Genomic DNA, 23811 nt, shown 5'->3' on the forward strand with positions numbered 1-23811 from the left:
GGATTCAATGAGCATCTTGAATCTGTTGAAGCCTTCAATCATTCTGGAAATTTCTCAGTATTTCTCTCTTCAAATTGTGCTTCCGCCCCATGTAGTTCCTCTACTTCTAGAACTTCAAGTAGACACATTTTCACACTATCAATTTGTGTCTCAGATATCCCTTTCATATTTTCCATCTAATTGGCTCTTTAAGCTCCATTCTGGATGCCTTCAGTTCTCCAATTCTCTCTTCACCTGTGTTATTAAGCTAATCTTATCTAAATTCTAGTTTCTGAAGTCTTTGGAGGTCTGTTTCTGATGTATGTGGTTTCCTTATATGCTTATTTTTAACAACTGATCTGTTCCTTTCCCTTCAAAGATTATTTGTGGAAACTCTTTGAGGCGTAGGAAGAAGGTGCATTCCTCCAGAAACGGTATGAATAAGCTATTACCACCTATTAGGGGTATAATTCAGGCTGAGTCTACTTTACATACATGGCTTCAGTTTTTCTGAATCATTCTCAGGTGATGTTTATTCACACAAATCCACATAAGGAACATCTCAGGATTCCCCCATTCTGCTCTACTCAGACGGACGCAACTTTTCTCAGTCCCTTACAGGTAGGAAGGTGGCATGGATTTACTTCTAGATCACTGTCATCCTGAGTGTAGCTTTTGGAGCACATAGTTTAAGGGGAAAGGATATCCCATTGGACACTGTACCTTGGGCAGGCCTTGGGTTTTGACTTTTGCTGCCTGAGGTCCTGAAGCATTTAAAATTGAAGCTCAAGTCTTCCCAGTTTGGCAGTTGCTTTCAGGGCCAAAACAGTTTAGGCATTCTGCTTATCTCCTCGCGTTCCTTTTTTCTCCCTCCCCAGTCCATTAGGCTTTGACCTGGTAATTCCTTAGTGCTGTAAGTTCAATGTTAATAAGACATTCTTAAAATTCTACCTAGCAGCCTTAGCTGTTTTCAGTGAGAGAGCTAATCTGAGTAACCTAACTCACCATATTACCTGCTAGTCTCCTTCATAGTATTTTATTAATATCAAGCTTTCAAAAAGATTAGAAAAAAAATGTGTGCAAACTACCTTGAAAAGTAACTAAAAACTCTAAAATCCAATGTTCACTGAGGCACTAAATTCCAAAAGTAATCTATTAAAGAAGCCAGATCTGGTAAAAATCTGGTCAGACACAGTGGCTCATGCCTGTAATCCCAACACTTTGGGAGGCTGAGGCGGGAGGATTGCTTGAGCCCAAGAGTTCAAGACTAGGCTGGGCAACTTAAGACCTTGTCTCTACAATTAATCAGGCGTGGTGGCCTGCAACTGTGGTCTTGGCTACTCAGGAGGCTGAAGTGGGAGGAACACTTCAGCCCACACAGTGGAGGTTACAGGTTACAGTGAGCGGAGTTCAAGCCACCGCACTCCAGCCTGGGTGACAGAGTAAGAACCTGACTCCAAAAAAAAAAAAGTATAAATCTTTCTCTTATGTTATACATCAACATAATTCTAAATAATGTGAAAGCAGCTTACTCTGAAATACTTAAATATTTAGGGGTATTAGACAATTCAAAAGAACAGTTTCTTTTTAGTGTTCTAAAAATAAAGACTTTTTTTAACCTGTCACAGTAAAGGTATCAGCCGATCACAATTTTATATTCATGAAAATACATCTTGTTATAAACTGAAATAACTCATTTTACTTTTTTTGAGACCTTTGAATTTTTAGAAATTCAACTTGTAAAATACAATTATTTCCCACTGTGGATTTTTAATTCAACAAGTATTCATAGTGCCATTATATGCCAAGCATTATTGTAGCTTCCTGGAATATAGCAACATACAAAAGAGACAAACTATAAGTAAATTATTCAGTACATTAGGTGATGAGTATTATAGGGGAAAAGGAGAACTTGGTAAAGGATAAGGAGTTCTGCAGGGGATAGAAGTGGCAATTTTAAACAGAGTGGTCACAGTAGATCTCAATGAGAAGTTAACATTTTTGTAGATCTGAAGAAAGCAAAGCAGCTAGCAAAGCAGCTATCTGGAAAAATATCTTTAGAACAGATAAAAGAGCTAATGTAGACAAAAGCCCTAAGGGAGGAATGTCTGGAATAAATTTAAGGAACATCAAGGAGGCCAGTGTGACTACAGAAGAGACTTTACTATTAATATGTGGATTATCTATCATGCAGACATTATGCACAAATTTTTATACTTGTGGGTATCCTAGCATTTAATAATTTTCTACTAATTATTAAATCAGCCTACCTGAATGTACTAAAAAAACCTGATTCTTAAACATACAAATGTTAGGCTTTTCACATAATTACTAAGAATACAGATATAAATTCATTTAAAATTCATCAATTTAAAAAATTGTATCAGAACTCTAATTCAGTGATCAAAGTTCCATTATAATCCTCATTTACTCTTAACACCCATAAAAACATTTTATTTCATGTAATACCACTGTCTTTTAAAAAATGTCATTACTATTACATCAACACACTCTTATTAATATTTCTCTCCTCATACCACCTAGGTAGGCAATTCTCCCTAATTTTTGGATATTACAAATCAATAAAATTAGAAAAGAAAATTTAGAAACTGACATGATCTGCCAACGTTTTTGAGTTTTATTTTCTTTTTCTGAGACAGAGTCTTGCTCTGTCGCCCAGGCTAGAGTGCAATGGCGCGATGTTTTTGGGTTTTGAGAGATGTTTGGAAACTACTGTTCTTGTGCTTTCGCTTTTCTCAATTTTAACCAGTCTTTAGGTATTCCAAAAGTATCCAGAAGACATCAAAACATTTTACAGGGTTCTGTTTAAAACTAAGTTTCAGACTTTGATACTAGAATCAGTAAAATAAGTAGTATCTCTTAATCTTGGTTATTAAATATTTGTCCCTTTGGTAAAATTATCCCTTTTAGTAAACACATGCAAATTAACTTAAATATTTATCCAAAAGGGGGGAAAACTTTCCATTTTTTCATTTAAAAAATTCATATAAAATAAGCAATCTTTTTTCTGTACAAAATAAGTCAATTTAGAAACTGTATGTCATTGGATAAGCTAGACGCTGACAATGTGGTATCTTAGGATTCCCATTTAGTAAAAACAAATTTTACTCATGGTAAAAACATTTCTAGGAATCAAACTCATGCAACTTCTCAGGTTTTACCTACTATGGAAAATAACCAATTTTTTATCTTAGGAAATGTTTTTCCCCCCTCTCAAAAAGTGAAAACTCTGGCCAATTACTGTCATATTTTCCTCTATCACTATGAAGACTATTAAAGGGAAAATTTTATGGCTTCTTAATTGCATTAGTTTCTCAATACTCAAATAGAAACTAAAAATAAAGAAAAAGAAACCAAAAGAGAATTTATAAATCAACATGTAATTTTTTTTTTTGAGAACTGAACAGGAAGCTTCCACAGTCATTTAACTTATAAATTTATGTAGGCATTTGAGTAAAATAAGGGCCCAGAATTATAAATGATATCTCAACTTAAGCTCTTCCTAGAGCAAAATTACAGCCAACTTATTAACCTAGCAATTATTTCAGATGTTCATGCTTATTCTCCAATTATTCTCCCTCACTGCTTAGTTACAATTCTAGATGAGCTAATGACCATTAAGCTCATATTTCTATAATATTTCTATATTATTCTCATATTTCTATAACGTTCATGTAAGCCACAAGTCATCTGCTTTAATATACTGGGAATGACTAGAAGCAAAATTCAGCTTAAAAATTAAAAAAACACGCCATTCATCTATTTCTAAAATGTAAAAAATTATAAATCATCAAGCTAAAATTGTTTCAACTCATCAAATAAAGCATGTTTTCTCTCTTTCCTTTAAGGCCTCTGCACTGGCAGTCTCTGCCAGGTATTCTCTGCTTAACTCATACATGTACTTCAAACCTCAGTTCACAAGTCCTGTTCTTCCAGATTTCCTTGACTCACCATCCCCCATCTTCCCATGCAGTGTCTGGCATGCATTTACACAACAGATACTGGAAAAGTTAATAAATTTTAGAAGCAATTTAGGAAGATAATGTCCTCATCTTCCCTGAAAAAATAACGTGGATGGAAGAACCTGAAAAAAGACATTTTCAAAGTCTAACTCTGTTGCCCAGGCTGAAGTGCAGTGGCATGATCTTGGCTCACTGCAACCTCCGCCTCCAGGGCTCAAGTAATTCTCCTGCCTCAGCTTCCCAAGCAGTTGGGATTACAGGTGCACACCACCACACCTGGCTAATTTTTGTATTTTTAGTAGAGACGGGGTGTCACCAGGTTGGGCAGGCTGGTCTTAAACTCCTGACCTCGAGTGATCTGCCCACCTCAGCCTCCCAAAGTGCTGGGATTACAGGCATGAGCCACCAAGCCCGGCCTACTTTTTTTTTTTTTTTTTTACCTATATCCACATAAAAACCTATAAAAATATACAGATGGTGGGGGGGTCTACAAAGTTACTACCAGATGACTTTTCTTGAGAATCTCTAAATTCAACAGCCAACTGTACTATTGAAAAAAAGGTGTTAATACTTTGGACAATTTTATGTGACTATAACCCAGGCAAATACGTCAGTAGGCATCAGTAAATTTCATTCTACTAAAAGGCCACAATTTTTGGGAACTTTTAAGGACTAGTCCTCCACATACAAAATTACTTTCCAAGGTTTGCTAACAATGCAATTCTGCATTTTTAGTTTGCACAGTCTCCTAAAAATGACAAACTGCAGCTTGTAAACTTTTCTTCTTACCCATAAAAGTATCTTACAAGCATAACTGAATACACTAAAGTAAAATTCCAAAACACTTCAATTGTGGGATGCTTAGAATTGCAAACTGTTTTATAGGTAAATAATACAAATTCTGATGCAACATCATAGTGGTTTACTTACAATCAACTGAGGAATATCAGGTAGCTACACGAAGATACTTGAGTTTTCAGTGGCATAGACTGGAGATGTGCTCAAAAAGTTTATCTTGAATCCCTAAGCCTGATGCACCACAAATTACAAATAACTGGAAATAAAGATTTAGTTTTAATAAATCAGATTTTCCCATTAACTAGAAAAGTCAAGATCCTTTTAATATTTTTAAATACAGAGCTAGATATTGTGCCCCTCTTTTTTATTTTTCATAAAATTTCATAATCTCAATTAGTAAAAACTTCCTTTTAGATCAGGCTGGGCATGGTGGCTCATGCCTGTAATCCCAGCATTTTCGGAGGCCTAGGCGGGTGGATCACCTGAGGTCAGGAGTTCGAGACCAGCCTGGCCAACATGGTGAAAGCCTGTCTCTACTAAAGATACAAAAATTAGCCAGGTGTGGTGATGGGCGCCTGTAATCCCAGCTACTCGGGAGGCTGAGCCAGGAGAATTGCTTGAATGCAGGAGGCAGAGGCTGTGGTGAGCCAAGATTGCGCCACTGCACTCCAGCCTGGGCAAGAGTGAGACTCTGTCTCAAAACAATGATAAATAAATAACAGATCATAGGGAATCTAGTTTATCCTATCAGAAAACTTATTTACAAAACTTCTACACATCTTTGAAAAGTATGAAAACAACTGTTTAATAAGCAGGTATTGAAAGGCTAATACACTCTACCTAAATCCTTAGTTTTGGCCTTGATTTAAGTAAATGTCATTTTAATAACACTCCTAATTCCTAACCCAGAAACAGATGTAAAAATTACTGCTCTCTCTATAATGTGGAATGTAAAAAAATATTCAAAGTGGTAAAGAATATGTTCTTTGATTGAGTCCAGGAGTTCAAGACCAGCCTGGGCAACATGGCAAAACAAAAAAATACAAAATTTTGTTATTTTTGTCTCCACCAAAAACAACAACCAACCAACCCAAAACACCACAAAAATTAGCCGGGTGTGGTGGTATGCACCTGTATTCCCAGCTACTCTGGAGGCTGAGGTGGGAGGATCACCTGAGCCTGTGCAGGTCAAGGCTGCAGTAGGCCATGATTACATTACTGCATTCCAGCCTGGGCAACAGAGTGAGACCCTGTCTCAAAAAGGTAAGAAAATACATGCTCTTATAAATTTCTTAAAATCCAAAATTACAAAGATTTGCCCCTTTTGTGTACAGCATTCCTTTGTACTCTCTGAAATTAAGTCCAAGTATCTACAGCTAAAAATTAAAAAACTATGGAAGTATGGAGAATAGCAACTAGAATTTTAGAGATAAGATTTTATACAAAGGATAACCTGGCTACACAGAAGTTATTGTACCATAAAATCTTCTAAAAAGGTTTGCTTAAATTCTCTGAAGCAATTTTATGTGGTTGTGAGTAGCTATATATAATCCATTTTTTCAAATGCCCACCAAAATATTGATAGACCTAATACTGAGACAGCTAATGAAGAATGCAAAAAACTCCTGATCAAAGAAAAATAAGAGTCAGTTATAAACCTACTATATATTAATAGCTATTTCCACAATTATACTGTATTTTAGATTTCTTAGGTCAGTTCGTATAATGGCTAGTGACTAGAAGCCCACATGGAGGAAAAATCTAAGCATGAACTGAATATTAAATTAGATTTGAACGGGCCGGGTGCGGTGGCTCACGCCTGTAATCCCCGCACTTTGGGAGGCCGAGGCAGGCGGATCACGAGGTCAGGAGATCGAGACCATCCTGGCTAACACGGTGAAACCCCGTCTCTACTAAAAATACAAAAAAAAAAAAAAAATTAGCCAGGAGTGGTGGCGGGCGCCTGTAGTCCCAGCTACTTGGGAGGCTGAGGCAGGAGAATGGCGTGAACCCAGGAGGTGGAGCCTGCAGTGAGCAGAGATTGTGCCACTGCACTCTAGCCTGGGCTACAGAGACTCCGTCTCAAAAAAACAAAAATTTGAACATTATTGTTCCTTTTAAGTGTGATAATGGTATTGTGGTTTTACAGGGTACTATTCTTTGTGGTTTTACAGGGTACTATTCTTTATATAAGCAGAGTAATATAAAGCATTTATTGAGCCTATGTAGAGGTGCACAGGTATTGACTATATATTATTCTTTCAAATTTGTTTGAAAATTTTTATAATAAAAAGTCGGAAAGAAAAAACATTAAATTGTTTGGCTAAGGTCCTAGTAATAAGGAAGCTGCAAGCAGAATATCCTAGGGTCCCCAGATTTCAAATTCTTTCATTCCTATTTCTGCATATATCCTTTATAGAGTTACCTGCAGATTCCTTGCACTGCATTTCTTTAAATAAATGAAGACATTTTTAAACATACCTTTTCCATACTACCAAATATGATCAGACCACTGTTACAGTAACAGAGTAAGAAAAATTCTGACCCTGCAGTTGAGGCACAGGACAGAGTAGTTGCCCTCCCCCATAATAAAAAACTGAACTTGAATAATAATTTTCTGTTGAAGAAAAAAAAAAAAGGTATTTTAGAGATGGGGTGATTACTACGTTGCCCAGGCTGGTCTCAAACTCCTGGGGCTCAAGCAATCTGCCCACCTTGGCCTCCCAAATGCTAGGACTACAGGCATGAACAACTGCGCCCAGCCAGATAAAACACTTTTTTTCAAAGTTATTTTGACTTGGAATATCTGTTATTTAAATGCTAATCTCCTAACTATTCTGTGAACTCAGGAAATTCAAATTTAAAAAGGAACCTTTTTGGCAAATATTCCCATGGATAAGCAATCTGACATCTTTAATTGCTAATAGAAACTATTTCCTTTAAAGTGCTAAAAATTTCATTATTTGTGTTGCTAACAACTGAAAACTTTTAACAAGTTAAATAATGTAGCATTTGCAAATGATCACGTATTTGTCTAGATGATCTTTTTGACTATTTGTTTACAAAGCGAAAGATGGCATTATTTTTAAAATATCTAAATTCTTATTTAAAATAATTTGCCATTTGGTCAAGTAAATCAATATAGATATCCATTTCCTATATCATACAGTTTATATATAATATATATGTAACACACAATATATATAACCTAATGCTTGAAGTAATAATTTTTAAGTTTTCTTCCCCATATGATTTATGACAGAATTGACAGGCATCATTTACAGTAAATGATTTTATATTTGACAAAATCCTGAAAATTATCTTTACTAACTATACTCACTAGTAAGCTTCTTAAATGAAAAAAATCATGGTACGGAGGGGAAAGCTAGGACTTTCCAATAGTTTTCAAACACAATAAAGTTTGAGTCATGAATAGAATACCTGTTTCCACTCAATAAACATATTGAAAAACACCAGATAATTCCATGGAAAAATATCACTGATTCAACCAAGAATCAATAGGGTTTAAATGGAGTGGACAGTTGTTAGAAGAGAATACAATATTTAGTCTCAAATTATCTCCCCATTATTTTTTCTATTAATTATCAAAGGAATAATATTAACTACACAGTGGACAAGCTGGTCAACACCTGAACCACATCATGAAAACTGACATCACCAATATGGGACAAATGAACATTACTATGCCTCTGGATGAAATACACTAAAGATACATGACCATTTTGGTGGCTTTTCAGCTAAAACCTATAACCTAAATCTAATGATGAAGCATCAAACAAATTCAAATTAAGGCCGAGGGCTGGGTGCAGTGGCTTACGCCTGTAATCCAGCACTTTGGAAGGCTTGAGGTCAGGAATTTGAGACCAGCCTGGCCAAAATGGTGAAACCCCATCTCTACTAAAAATACAAATATTAGTTGGGTGTGGTGGAGCACACTTGTCCCAGCTATTCAGGAAGCTGAGGTTGTAGTGAGCCGAGATCACGCCACTGCACTCAAGCCTGGGTGACAGAGCAAGACTCAAAAACAAAACAAATTAAGGCTGAGGGGCTGTTCCACATTGAAGGAGACTAAGAGGAATGACAATTATATAATGGCCTTGGATTAGATAATGAATCCGAAGAAATTTAAGAGTATTACCATGACAAAAGTAGAACATAGACTGCAGATTATTCTACTAATGTTACATTTCCTGAATTGCATCACTCAACTGTGTGTATGTATAAGAATCTTTGTTATTAGCAAACACATCAAAGCATTAAAGTTCATAATATATGCAATGCAATCTCCTATAGTTCGGAAAAAAATAAAGATTCAGTAAAGCACTTATGTCAAGATGTTAAAAAGCAGTGCAAAATATATATGGGAGTTCTTTGCATTGTTCTTGCAACTTTTTTGTAAGTTCAAAGTAATTTCAAAATAAAGTTACAAATGCATTACAAAAATTGCTTAAATAACTGTCAGTTTGTAAACCCTAAAAGCAATGCTCTTGCTATTCAACCAATACAAAGCAGATTAAACCATGTGATCTGCCGTGATTGGATCTTCAACTCTGATAACCTAAATAATCAGTTTTAAGCATTTTTTCACCTAATACCCAATACCATACCCCAAATACGGGAAGCACAAAACCTTCAAAAATTCTCTTCATACACGATAGCCAAAACCAAAGGAAATGGTGGATGAGGGAACTAAAAGAAATGTACAAACACAGGAAACAAAGTTATTTTGCTGACAATCTTCCCTCCAATGACACTGCACTTCTGTAATACTTAGTAGTGTTGTCATTTTGGATATTTAAGTTTTATAAAATTTAGTCTAATGTAATTCTAAATATCATTAGTACTTAGATTCTTAACTACAGCTGAAAAGACCATTCTAAAATTACCACTGGTGGACTTTTTAGTCATCAAATTTGACTTTAAAACTGTCAAAAGCCATTAAGGAAGCATTTGAGTTTTCATTTTTGTAAGGATATAGGTTTAAAATGGTTGAGAAACACTACAGATCTTTCTAGTGAAAAGCTCAGAAATGGACTGAACCTGACTATAGTAAGTTAGAAATAACTGGTTATTTGTGAGAAAACATCCCATTCCCCACCACCCAGAAGAATGAGAAGTACCAGCACAACACTCAAGTTGCACTGAAATAAAAGGATGTTAGCTAAACAAACCAAAAATAAATACCAAGATGTGGCACTCTTGTTCAAACTCTACACAGGGTACAAGTTAGCTGCAGTTAATTCTTTTAAGCCACATTCTTCAGCTTAGATGATTCTCCCGTAACACTTGAAGTGTCCTTAAAGGTTATCTGATTCTTAGTTTGGCACTCATGTGACTGTCTTTTTAAAAAAAGTTTATGCAACCAGAAAATCAGTTTTCAAACCCAAGAATAAATTCAGTTAGTAAAAAAACGGTTACAGTTAAAACAGCGTAACCCTAACCCTGACCCTGACTGTGAATCTAACAGTCACAATATACTAAGCACATAGTAGATGCTTCAAAGATCACTCGATTATATACAAAAAGCAAGCCAGAGACTAATCACTTTATTGTCCAGGCAAGTATAGGGAATATTCTGCAAACTATAAAATTTACTGACAGCAGTAAGATTCAATTACTGCCCTGCAAAGCCTCAATTCCCAAAACTAGCTGCCAGAAACACATACCATATGTCCGTCCTCTAGAGATTGAGTCAGCAGTGCTGGTATGCTAACTGGGAAGCTTGTATGCTTTAAAAGCTTTCCAAGTGATTCTAAAGCAGTGAAGTTTGTAAACTTTGGCTCCAGGGATAACAATGTCTTGATTTATTTTACTCACATATAAAATGAGGGGGCTAAACTAATTCATCTTCCAGCTCTAAAAATTTCTGACTTAAAACATTATGTCCACTTCAACTATATGTAAAATGTACAGTAGTCATAGTCTGGTGAATGAAAAAATTTCCAAGGAAACCATCATCACAAAATGGCCAACCTTCTTTTTTCTTCAAATCCAGTATGAAAAGTTGCAGAATATGAATCTTAGGACAAAGGAAGACTTAAAATGTCAACAGTACATGCTAGAGCTGAAATGTTGCATTTAAATAAAAGGTTGTAACTGAACATGTTCTGTCACATGAATAGAAGTATTTAGATTTCATTTCAGAAAGACTAAAAACGGCTTTGGTATCTTGTTATCTTTGACCCTTACTACAGTGCAATGTACTATTTCAAAACTACATTTGAATCCTATCGCTGATGTCAATTTGTCTTTAGAACTATTGCTTAATTAACACTTGCAAATAGAAAATTTTTCTTTGGAGGTCTAGCATACAAAATGGTAAAACTTACCCACATTATGCTTTCCTGAGTCTTAGAAAAGCAGCTGAGTTTCTCAAGAAGTTGTATTCAAAGCAAATATTCACAATTTTTTTTCAAACTGTTGTGGATTCTGGTATGTGGGGAAAAAAAATCTAGATGCAGACTTCAACCTATTATGCCATTATACAAACCAACTGTTTTCTGCTACCAAGTTGCTAGGAGCAAACCGGTTTAATAATAAAATTTAAAGTTTAAAAATTCAGTAAAATTAAAGTAATAAAATTGAAAGTAATAAGTTACAACTAATAAATGCATTGTCCACATTTATTTAGAGGTGCAACTTTTTACAGATGTCACTGGTAATATTTTAGACATCTTCATTTCCTGGAAGTGCCTTGAACCAGACTCATTCCAAAGGAATAGCTGTTTCAAAGCTGATGCGTTAAAGAAAATACAAACAATCCATTAGAAAATATTTAAGCTTTTGACTTAAACTGGTCCTTTTGTTTTATAAAGGAAAGTCAATTGCCACCTGATTCCCCTGAGCTCAAGTTATAACCAAAAATGCTCAGCACTGTAAAAAGTCTCATGTGTTAGAATTAGTTTTATTTCCAAATATGGAGGTTTCTAGCTCTGTGATATTATGAGGGGCTTACATGTTTGTGTTGATTCATGGATGCTACGTTGCAGCGTATCTTTAATACCTTTTGGGACAGGGATAGAGTTTTGAACCAAAATTATCCCCTATGATCCTAATGACTATAATACCCAATACTTTTAACAACTAAGTATTAGGTATTATATATTATTATGTTATTCCATGAATGTCTAGGAAATTTAGGTAAAACATTACTACCTCCCCCAAAAACTTCAAATTGTCTGATCCAATAGTCCTTTTTGTTTCACCATTAATTTTAGAATGTATATGCATTTTTTATCATAAACCTTTTTCCACAATTTCAGAATATATCATGACTCTTATTACACCAAAGAATAGAATATAAAGAAGCTGAGTTTAAAACGTAAGAGTCTTTGCAGGGTAAAGAAAATGACCATATATTTTCAATGTGTTTACTAATGACTGCAGAGATTAGTTTTGCTTTATAAAGCTGAGAAATACATAGGCAATCAGGTTGATTAGCACAAGATTTTGCTTGAAAATAAATGGCTACATTTCACATAAAAGAATTATCTACAAATTATAAAGATTAGAAAACATACAGTTTTATTTAAAGAAATGTCATTATCTAAGTGACTACATCCTTTTGAAAGTAGTTGCTTTGGCTGAGAAAAAAAGTCCCAAGGGAAAAAATGTATAGACCATGTTAGTAGAAGTGACAGCATCTAAACATCTCTGTTATAGAATGGATAGGGAAAAGGGATGGAATCAGATAATTCAATAAAACCTAAAATAGTTTACTACTTGTTATAGTCAACATGCAAATATTTCCTTTGCTTATCAAACAGTACTTTATTCAAAGCACTTTCAGATTATCACTCAGTTCTGTTTACAAGTACTTTTTTCTTTTACATCTCTATTCTACATTTATATATGCATCTAAGAAACTAGATAAAAAAGCATATTGAGTTTTAAAGTAAAAATCTGAATAATCACACAGACATGGACCAACATTTATTACAAACAGGAAAAGTGTAGATCTATAAGAAAAGAGTACAGATTTTTTTTGGTAAAAAGGCTGTAAGCTGAAGTATAGAAATCACCATAATCTATATAATGCAGTAATTGTATCTGCATTTTAAAATCACATTGCTCAACAGAAAGAAAACATTATAATACAGTAATTTAAATTGCTATGTAAAGGTATTAAAACAGTATCAACAGTGGAAAAGTTTATTTCAATTTAGGACACTCATGTTGCATCCTGAGTTCACTTCCATTTTCCAAGAAGAAAGGTCATTTTGAAAAACTGAAATGTATGCTACACAACCCATTATTTATAAGGAAGGAAAAACCAAGTATAGAGAAATGAATTCATCTTTTGTAAAAATTTTAAATAAAACAATCAATTCTCTATATGCTTTTATTAAAGAAATACAGCTTTCACAGACAGCAAGATACATCGTTGCTATTACCAGCAGCATTACCTTCTTCATTTCTCCTTCAGCCACCAATAAAAAACATGCTTCAGTAAAAAAATTCCTTATGAATGTGGCCCGATTCAAAACAAATTACTTCTCTAACAATAAGATATTGTAGCTTACATGTTGTCACTCATCACCTAATTACATGAAAAGCTACAGAAACCACAGGCTGGGTGGGGCAGAACAATTTAAAAGAATATGTCAAAATTCTGTAGGTTTTCTCAATTTTGTGATTATTTAGTGACCTTTTTGATCATTGTAAAAAGTAGTTCTTTAAAGAGCACTGAGGCTCTGACTGGGGCATTCCACTTAACTCAAGTGTTTAAAACCTCTCATTTATTAAATCCAAAAATATACTAAACTGCATTTAAGATATCCTTATCCGATTAAATAGCTGGAGACATATTTAAATGTTTCCTTTATTTGAAACTAAGAAGTCACAAAAGTACTTTCATATCATAGTGATATTTAAACTTTATACTTGATAACTATCACTTTAAGAATAGTCATACAATTAATGACTTGCTCATCTTATAATAATACTGTTAAATCATGTGACCTAGCAGTTTTGGAATAAAGAGTAGAACAATGTATTTCAGGGAGTGGAGGCAAAATGTTATCTCCTATGTATTATATATAACACCAAAGTAATTTGGCCTAGTTTTTGAAATTATATATTAAGAATACACAGAAGTTTGTCCTAAATGCCATTCACTAGAGCAAGATAATTTTACCTCCAACAATTTCCACACTACAGCAAAAAAATGAAAGCATGTGACAAATTCAGAATGACATTTTAAATCCAAATTTTACATAGCTAAATAGATACTGCTCAACTCTCAGTTATGAGCAAATCTGATGCACTGGCTCATATAGCAGCATCATTAACTTTTTTTAAAAGTAATTAATATGCTCTCATTTCCAACTGATGTTTCAAATTTTTTAAAAAAGTTTAATACTTTTTTCCTTTGACATTTTGTACTTAAATAGGATTTGCAAGGAGTTTCTCTGGGGAAGCAAATTATCTTCCGTTACTAAAGATGTATGTATTTTCTATTAAAAAAAGGTATTTGGAGTCACACAAGTTGGCTTAGCAGAATATAAAGAAATGAACATTACAATTTTCCCACCATGAAGTACTGAGTTACAACAAATGTATTAACAAAACTTTATTTTCTTGAGTGCATACAGAATGTTATGTAAACACTTAAGTATTACTTTCAATGTAAAAACATTCTTATTATCACTTCGGATTTTTAAAAAGTATTATAAATAGGTTTGTGTCTTCTCCAGAAATATTAATGGCCACATTGAGTGATATGATCAAAGAAAACTTTAGCCTCTCATAGGCTAAACAAAAATATAAAATGTGAAAATAAAAAATTAAACAGCAAACCAGGAAAGAGAAAAACACAGCTCAGGATATGCATTTCTAAAACCAGCATTCAATTTAAAACCTTAATTCCTAAACCAAAAATATAAATTTTAAAAAATATACATATATATTATTTACCATTTGTTCTTAATACATGTTATATATACCTATTTGTGCGCATGTGTATGTTTGTGTGTGTGAAGTAACTGCAAATATTACCAACTAAATAAATCAGGCAACTGCTAGCAGCTCTTCATTTCATTATATGAATTGAGCCTGTTATGTAGACAACTTTCAGCCCCTTGGAGTAACATCTGGTCTTCCTGAAACGTTTTTTTAGGATGCAGTTTGTAACTTACAGCTAGGAAATTGGAGAAACAAACCCATTGTGTTCAGAGTTACAGAATGGAGTATCTAACTGCCTATTTCAGTTTAACTTACGCTATAATAAAATGCATGAATAATGCCTGAATAATTGAGAAACAAGGAAATTTCAAAAACTCAGAAAGTTCTACTTCACTATACAAAAACAATTATATATCAATTATTTTCATTTCTGGTGCGTTTGAATTTAAGTCTAATGTGTTTCTAAAGCCAGACTAGAATGCAGATCAGGTGCAGGTGATCCAGGTTCCTTGTTTTAATGAGTTAATACAAAGCAGTACGGGCTTCAGCATATTTCAGACAGGCCTCACCTGTTTTGTGCCAAGCTACTTTGGTGATTTAAATATATTAAGGAAAGAAATGGTCCCAGAGGATAGGTGATGAAACTTTAAGGTATGGTCATGGGCCAAAACTACCAGACTCCACATAAGGCACAATCTCTCTCATACATACAAACACACAAACATACATACCACATACACAACCACACACACAAAAATAAAACACACACAATGTTCCTGCTATTATCCAGTAATTTCCCTCCCCACCAAGTAATACAATCTAAACCATAGCACAAATACAATGAGTACACCGTAGCCTCTATTTAAATCTGCTATTGGTTGGGTCCATTCTGAGGACATATCACAGATGACACTGTGTTGTGCTGAAGTATATTCAGTACTGCTGATGACCAAAGCCCTTTGAATAGGTCCAAAACAGACCTAAATATTATCAAATTTCAGGTACAGCAGAAAATGTTATGTTGAGGCTGCAGTGTACTTGATTATGCTGAAAATCTATATCACAAAATTAATATTAAAAATAAGAGTACTGCATAAGTTACAAAAAGAAATGCATATAATTTTCAGCTTAACGTGGATATCAGTTATTTACATCTTACCCCTTCCATATCATTAATTTATATTAATAACCTGAAAATGACTACTTGGTGCCAATTGTTATTGACACATTAAAACTTTTATTATCATTTTTACTAATTCCAGTCTTCAAAAATTAACATTTTCCTCCTAACCATAATCATGAATGGGGTCCTTACTCTTTAAAATATACATGCCTGGGTTCAAATTTCAAGATATAAAAAGCAAGAAAAAAAATCAAAGTATCATTGGGTAAAATTATGATTAAATAGGATTAAATAGGTTTGAATCACATTAGCTTATTCTTGCATAATATAAACTATCTTACAGAAAAATCGTTAAATTATTGAAGTGCTTACATTGATAAACCATGCATTTTCACAAAATTAAAATGTGAAGTAATTCTTCTCTTAAAATGTTTCATTTCACCAGACACTCAAAATACTCTATGAAAAACTAAGTTAACATTTCTGTATTTTCATATACTCCCATTCATATTAGTTTGTAAGTAGGAATAAAAAGAAAAATGAGTTCTAAATAAATGACACAGGAGGCAATAAATTGACACATGACAAGTAAATAAAAGGCTAAAGCACTCCAATACCATTGAAACTGTTTTAATGTTGTTGCAACTCCAAAATGCAACAATCATCAGCTTGTAAAAGACCCAAATTTCAAAAATTCATTTTAATTACTCCTTTATACCTATTTTACAAAATAAAGGTAAGACACATTTAAATCCTCCTTGTCCTAATTGGCTATGTTCCTAACTTGTTTTCTATCACTACAGTGAATGCTGCAATTCCCATCAGATGCTGATATAAGAAAAAATAAAATAAAATAGTAACCTCTGCTTCAATGTACAGTTTCCAGAATCTGCCAGAACTGGGGAACTGGGCAACAAGGCGTTCATAAGTCTTCCGTGCTTTGTCTATAGGTTGATTCTAAAATTGAAAACCAATAAACAGCATTTACAATGTTAGGATTATGAAAATATTATTCACTGCAGAACCAAGTAGTGTGATTGGACCCATAGAGAAGGAAATGTAATCCTATATCACTAAACCTGTGCCTCTCGAATGAGAATGCTCCAAGCATCAAGGTCATATGGATTCTCTTCTAATTTCTTTTCCGCTTTCTTCACCTTCTCTGGGACATACTCAGCTGCCTGGGGAAAAAAAACAACAGTGAACTAAAGTTACTGTTTTAAAAATCTCATGCCTAACTTAATTCATGAACAATAAAGTCCTCAGATGCAATGTCACATTACAAAGCATAAAAATATCCTCTTATAAAAGAGAAGTGTGTTTCCTAGAACCTATGTGTACAATCGTCCTTCCTTATCTGTGGGCTCCGCATCCTTAGATTCAACCAAGGGTGGATTGAAAATACTCAGAGAGAAAAAAAAAAAGACAGCACTAAACACGTACAGCCTTTTTATTTATCATTATTTCCTAAACAACACAGTATAACAACTATTTACATGGCATTTGTATTATATGACGTTATTATAATCTAGATATGAGTTAAGTATTTGGGAGGACATATGTAAGCTATATGCAAATACATTATTTTATATAAGAGACACGAGCACACATGGACTCTGGTATCTAAGGGGGTGTCCTGGCAACAATGCCCCACAGATACTGAGGGACGATTGTATTTGTAATCAGAAGTAACTTGCATAAAGATAATAAAACCAAGTGATCAAGTATTTTTTATTCAAATAAACTTACTTTTGTATTAAATACAATAAAACAGCAGCTCTCAAACTTTATGGTCTCAGGACCCCTCTACGCTCTTAAAATTTAAGAACCACAAAGAGCTTTTATGTGGGTTTTATCAATATTTACCATATTAGAAATTAAAACAAATTTAAATATTGATTGATTTACAAATAAAACTTTTTACGTTTTTTCTTTATAAAAAATAAAATTCAGTAATAAGAATGTCGCTTTTTACGTATTTATAAATCTATTCAATGTTTGACTTTTTAAAAGGCAGCTGAATTTTCACATCTGCTTCTGCATTCAATCTGCTGCCATATCAGATCATACAGATGCTGAAAAATTCCACTGTATGCCCGTGAGAGATTAGGAGTGAAAAAGGGCAAATAATGTCTTAGATTTATTATGAGAGAGGTTGAAGTCACAGATCCTCTGAAAGTCCTTAGGAACCCTTGGGGTTCCTGGACCAACTTTGAGAAACACTGCTGTTAAAGCATTCATCCTGCGCCACAAAGAAAATGCATGAAATGACATGGAAATCTTATTTCGATGTAAAGAAATTTTAAAAACACAATTCACAATTGTATGTACAATACAATGAAAACTATAAAAGAAATCTGCAATTAAAGAGATTTTTAAAATATATTCAAATGCTTAGACTGGTCATCCTTGGAAGATAAGTAGTAGAATTAGAGGCTGATTTTTTTTCCCCTTTTCTTTCAATATTCCCCAAATCCTTTGGTAAGGTAGTTTTACTTTTATTATAGAAATTTAATTTTTGAAAAAAAATGCCTAAAATAGTAGCCAGCACTTGAAGCAAAAATAAAAGTATTAATTCTCAAATTGTTGTTCAGAATACTACTGTGTACCACAAAAAGGGATGGTCAAATAAGCCAGATAAATGTTAATTTATACAGGCCAGGTGTGGTGGCTCACATCTACAATCCCAGCACTTTGGGAGGCCGAGGCAGGCAGATTACTTGCGGCCAGGAGTTCAAGACCAGCCCGGCTAACATGGTGAAACCCAGTCTCTACTAAAAACAGAAAAATTAGCTGGGCGTGGTGGTGTGTGCCTGTAATCCCTGCTACCTGGAAGGCTGAGGCACAAGAATTGCTTGAATCCAGGAGGCAGAGGTTACTGTGAGTGAGATTGCGCCACTGCACTCCAGCCTGGGTGACAAAGCCACACAGCACTTTGGGAGGCTGAGACGGGCAGATTACAAGGTCAGGAGATTGGGACCATCCTGGCTAACATGGTGAAACCCCATCTCTACTAAAAACACAAAAAATTAGCCGGGCATGGTGGCGGGCGCCTGTAGTCCCAGCTACTCGGGAGGCTAAAGCAGGAGAATGGCGTGAACCCAGGAGGCGGAGCTTACAGTTAGCCGAGATAGCACCACTGCACTCCAGCCTGGTTGACAGAGACTACGTCTCAAAAAAAAAAGTTAATTTATATGAAGTTTTGTTTTGCCTTTTTTCTAGGACATCCTGACATCTATAAATGGCAATATATATTGATAATATCCGAGCATAAAGAGGGAAGCACTGCCCCTATCACTTTTCTCCCCCACTACTCCCCCTTTTTTTTAGTGGAATTAGTATTTCATGGAACAATTCAGTCAAAACACCAGTTTGGAAAAGTTTAAAAAAAGTATCTGTTCAGATTTTTTTAATTACCTAGGAGAAATAAACTCTTTTCTTTGGAATAAATTAGCTTGCACCACTGGTAAGCATTTACTTATTTAGAAAAAAAGACATGTTGACTACTGTAATTCAAAATTAAAATTAGGATGCTTTCCTAACATATAAGAACTTTATGAATAGCTTGCTCAAGGAACTAAAGCTGTAAAGTTTATAAGGGACTATTGGCTCTACCCATATATGAAACTACAGGCTCAGAAAGAACAGCAAATGGAAAATCAGCAAATAATAAAGGTGGCATGTTCAAATCAGAATGGTGAATTGTTCAATAAATGGTTTCAGAATAACTATATAATCATCTGTTAGAATAACTGTGAAGTCAATTTTATCAAAATAAAGTTGAATTCCTACTTTACTCTTTCTGCCCAAATAAACTTGAGAGATCAAAGATTTAAATGTTAAAAACAAAACACAAGACAGAACTAGAGCAGAATACGGTGAAATGTATTTCTGCATTGGAAAAGCTCTTCAGAAGCCTTTTGGGAGGCCGAGACGGGAGGATTCCTTGAGCTCAGGAGTTCTTCTGGACCAGCCTGGGCAACACGGCAGAATCCCATCTCTACCCAAATACAAAAATTAGCCAGGTGTGTGCCACACACCTGTAGTCTCACGTACTTGGGAAGCTGCAGTGGGATCGCTTGAGCCCGGGAGGGAGAAGTTGCAGTGAACTGAGATTGCCACCACTGCACTCGGGCCTGGGTGACAGAGCCAGACTCTGTCTTTAAAAAAAAAAAAGCCTTTAAAGAGTAAACTTACAGGGTAAGTTAAAATTTGCGCATGAGAAAAGTACCAAAATAAAAAAAGACAAACGTAAAAAAAACCTCCAACACATGACAAAAATACTAAATTTATTAAAGTACAATCAATAAACCACCAGTGGTTCAAAAAGAAAATGCAGCCGGATGCAGAGGCTCACACCTGCAATCTCAGCACTTTGGGGTTGGGGGGTGGGCAGGAGGATTGCTTGAGCCCAGGAGTCTGAGACTAACCTCAGCAATATGGCGAAACCCCGTCTCTACAAAAAATACAAAGAATTAGTGGGGCATGGTGGCATGCGCCTATGGTCCCACCTACTTGGGAGGCTGAGATGGCAGGATCACCTGAGCCCAGGAGGTTGAGCCATGATCGCACCACTGCACTCCAAACTGGGTGACAGGGCGAGACTCTGTGTCAAAAAAACATTTTTTAATAAAAATTTAAAAATAAAAAAAAGGGCAAAGCATATGAACAGTTTATAATTAACTTTTTAAAGACTCAAAAGAAATGCAAATATTGGCCGGGCACGGTGGCTCATGCCTGTAATAATCCCAGCACTTTGGGAGGCCGAAGCAGGCAGATCACTAGGTCAGGAGAACAGAAACCATCCTGGCTAACACGGTGAAACCCCATCTCCACTAAAAAACACAAAAAATTAGCTGGGCGTGGTGGTGGGCACCTGTAGTCCCAGCTACTCAGGAGGCTGAGGCAAGAGAATAGCGTGAACCTGGGAGGCAGAGCTTGCAGTGAGCAGAGATGGCGCCACTGCACTCCAGCCTGCATGACAGAGCAAGACTCCGTCTCAAAAACAAACAAAAAAAAGAAATGCAAATATAAACCAGAAAACAAAGATCCAACATTTTATAATTAAATTGCACTGGTGAGGGTAAGCAGAAAAAGATATTCTCATATTGTTAGCAAGGGCAAGTAGAAACTGATCAATGTGGCCAGGGGCGATGGCTCACGCCTGTAATCCCAGCACTTTGAGAGTCTGAGGCGAGTGGATCACCTGAGGTCAGGAGTTCGAGACCAGCCCAACCAATATGGTGAAACCTCCGTCTCTATTAAAAATACAAAAATTAGCTGGGAGTGGTGGTGCACACCTGTAGTCCCAGCTACTCGGGAGGCTGAGACAGGAGAACTGCTTGAACCCAGGCAGCAGAGGTTGCAGTAAGCCAAGATCACACCACTGCACTCCACTCCAGCCTGGGTAACAGAGCAAGACTCCGTCTCAAAAAAAAAGAAAAAAAGAAACTGATCAACATTTAATATAAATGTCCGATTCTGAATTCCACTTCTATTAACACCCTACTGCACATGTACACAAAGATATATAATGAGTCAGTTACTAGACTATAGTTACATAAGACTGAAAATAAATTAAATAACTATGTATAGCCAGATGTGGTGGTGCATGCCCATAGTCCCAGCTACTCAAGAGGCTAAGGTGGAAAGATCGCTTGACCCCAGGAGTTCAAGGATGCGGTGAGCTATAATCACACCACTGCACTCTACCCCGGGTAAGAGAACAAAACCCTGTCTCTATTTGTTAAAATTAAATAAATACATATAAAAAAGGACCAATTAAATAAATTATGGAATTTGTAGTCACTTAAAAAAAAAAAACAAGGCATGGCAGGTAGCCACATGGAAATTAAAAAGTGATGGTGAGCAGGGAGACATGCAAACAACACATACACTTACTCTGCCATATACCTTTCTGGTTTGTTTGAATTTTTCTTATTCATCTGAGAAATATTCACTCAGTGCCTAGTATGTGTCAGACATTGTAGTGGCCCTTGGGATACATAACAAAATAAAGAATTCTTTCAATGGGTTTACTTCTTGGAAAAAAAAAAAATAATAAAGAAATTTTAGGCCAGGCATGGTAGCTTATGCCTGTAATCCCAGCACTTTGAGAGGCCAAGGCATGAGGACCGCTTGAGGCCAGAAGTTCAAGAGCAGCTGAGCAACATAGTGAGACACTGGTCTCTACAAAAAATTTAAAAATTAGCCAGGCATGGTGGTGTGTGCCTGCAGCCCTAGCTACTAGGCAGGCTGAGGCAGGAGGACTGCTTGAGGCCAGAAGTTCAAGACCAGCCTGGGCAACACAGTGAGACTCTACCAAAACAAAACAAAAACAACTTAGCCAGGCGTGGTGGCAGGCACCTGTAGTCCTAGCTACCTGGGACGCTGAGGCAGGAAGATCTCTTGAGCCCAGGAGTTCAAGGTTGCAGTGAGCTAAGGCTGCGCCACTGCACTCCAGCCTGGGTGACAGCGAGACACTGTCTCTAAAAAAAAGAAAGAAAGAGGCCAGGCTTGGTGGCTCACACCTGTAATCCCAGCACTTTGGGAGCCCGAGGTGGGCAGATCACGAGGTCAGGAGTTCGAGACCAGCCTGGCCAACATAGTAAAACCCCATCTCTATTAAAAATACAAAAATTAGCCAGGCATGGTGGTGCGTGCCTGTAGTCCCAGATACTTGGGAGGTTGAGGCAAGAGAATCGCTTGAGACCGGGAGGCAGAGGCTGCAGTGAGCCGAGATCACACCGCTGCACTCCAGCCTGGGCAACAGAGTGAGACTTAGTCTCAAAAAAAAAAAAAAAAAGAAAAGAAATTTTACGTAAACTAGAATTTCAGTCTTGAGATACCGACTATAAAATGATAACGATTAACTAAGAAATAAAACTGATATGGGAACCAAAAAACAGTTCATCTATACTTGAACTGCTTTAGGTAATCAGTGATAACAAACACCCAAAACCACTCTGAATCATGGATTTGCTTTGGAAAAATGCCAGGGGATGGGGTAGACAAAGAATCCTACAAGGTATGAGTTGTTGATTTCTTTTAGCCTTTCAGTATCACTGAAGAATAAACCTGATATAATCTCAAATTTGTTACTAAAACATATGGTCGTTTTTCTCTTGGTATTAAGATTTGTGATTTTTGCCCTCTGAAAGAGGGAAAGGATTGTAGACAAGCAGAATCACTGCCAAGGTTTACTGCTATAATTGTTTTTACTCTTGTTACAAGGTCAATTTTGCATTTAGAGAGCTATTTAAATTAGTGTTCATAGGTATTCTGGAGCTCAAGACCCACTTGCTCAAATTAACCTACCAAATCAGGTAAGGTATACCATATAATCTGTAAAAGAGAGAAACTGAAGAGCATAGAATCTGATATCCAACCAAGCATAATCACAATAAGACATATACATGTCTCCTTAATACATCAAATGAGCCAGCCCTTTAGTGATTCTCAATCCTGGCTCTGCATTAGAATCACCTAAGGGAAGGAGATTTTAAAAGATGTCCAAGCCTCGCCCTCAATCAACTAAACCTGAATCTCTAGGAATGTACATACTATCAATATTTTTAAAAAACTTTTCAAGTAATTCTAACATATAGCAGTCCTAGTTGAAAACCATGGCTCATCGGGTGCAGTGGCTCACGCCTGTAATCCCAGCATTTTGGGAGGCCAAGGCAGGTGGATCACTTCAGGTCAGGAGTTCAAGACCAGCCTGGCCAACATGGTAAAACCCTGTCTCTACTAAAAATACAAAAATTAGCTGGGCGTGGTGGTACATGCCTGTAATCCCAGCTACGTGGGAGGCTGAGGCAGGAGAATTGCTTGAATCCAGGAGGCAAAGGTTGCAGTGAGCCGAGATCATGCCATTGCACTGCAGCCTGGGCGACAGAGCCAGACTCCGTCTTGAAAACAAAACAAACAACAACAACAACAACAAAAAAACAAAAATTAGCGGGGCGTGGTGGCAGGCCCCTGTAATCCCAGCTACTTGGGAGG

General features: G+C 35.9%; 1 protein-coding gene across 2 annotated transcripts in view; it reads right to left on the minus strand.

The window, feature by feature from the left end:
- Window positions 1-23811, minus strand: part of CSTF3 (cleavage stimulation factor subunit 3) — a 75559-nt gene that overhangs the window by 40148 nt on the left and 11600 nt on the right. For both annotated transcript variants that reach the window (XM_508355.8, XM_054662200.2), the window contains 2 exons: window positions 16887-16988; window positions 16669-16764 (listed from right to left, as the gene is read on the minus strand). In XM_508355.8, coding sequence (XP_508355.2) covers window positions 16669-16764; window positions 16887-16988 — 198 coding nt within the window. The remainder of the gene's footprint in view (window positions 1-16668; window positions 16765-16886; window positions 16989-23811) is intronic.

Source organism: Pan troglodytes, chromosome 9 (genome assembly GCF_028858775.2).
Source record: "Pan troglodytes isolate AG18354 chromosome 9, NHGRI_mPanTro3-v2.0_pri, whole genome shotgun sequence".
Lineage (NCBI taxonomy): Eukaryota > Metazoa > Chordata > Mammalia > Primates > Hominidae > Pan > Pan troglodytes.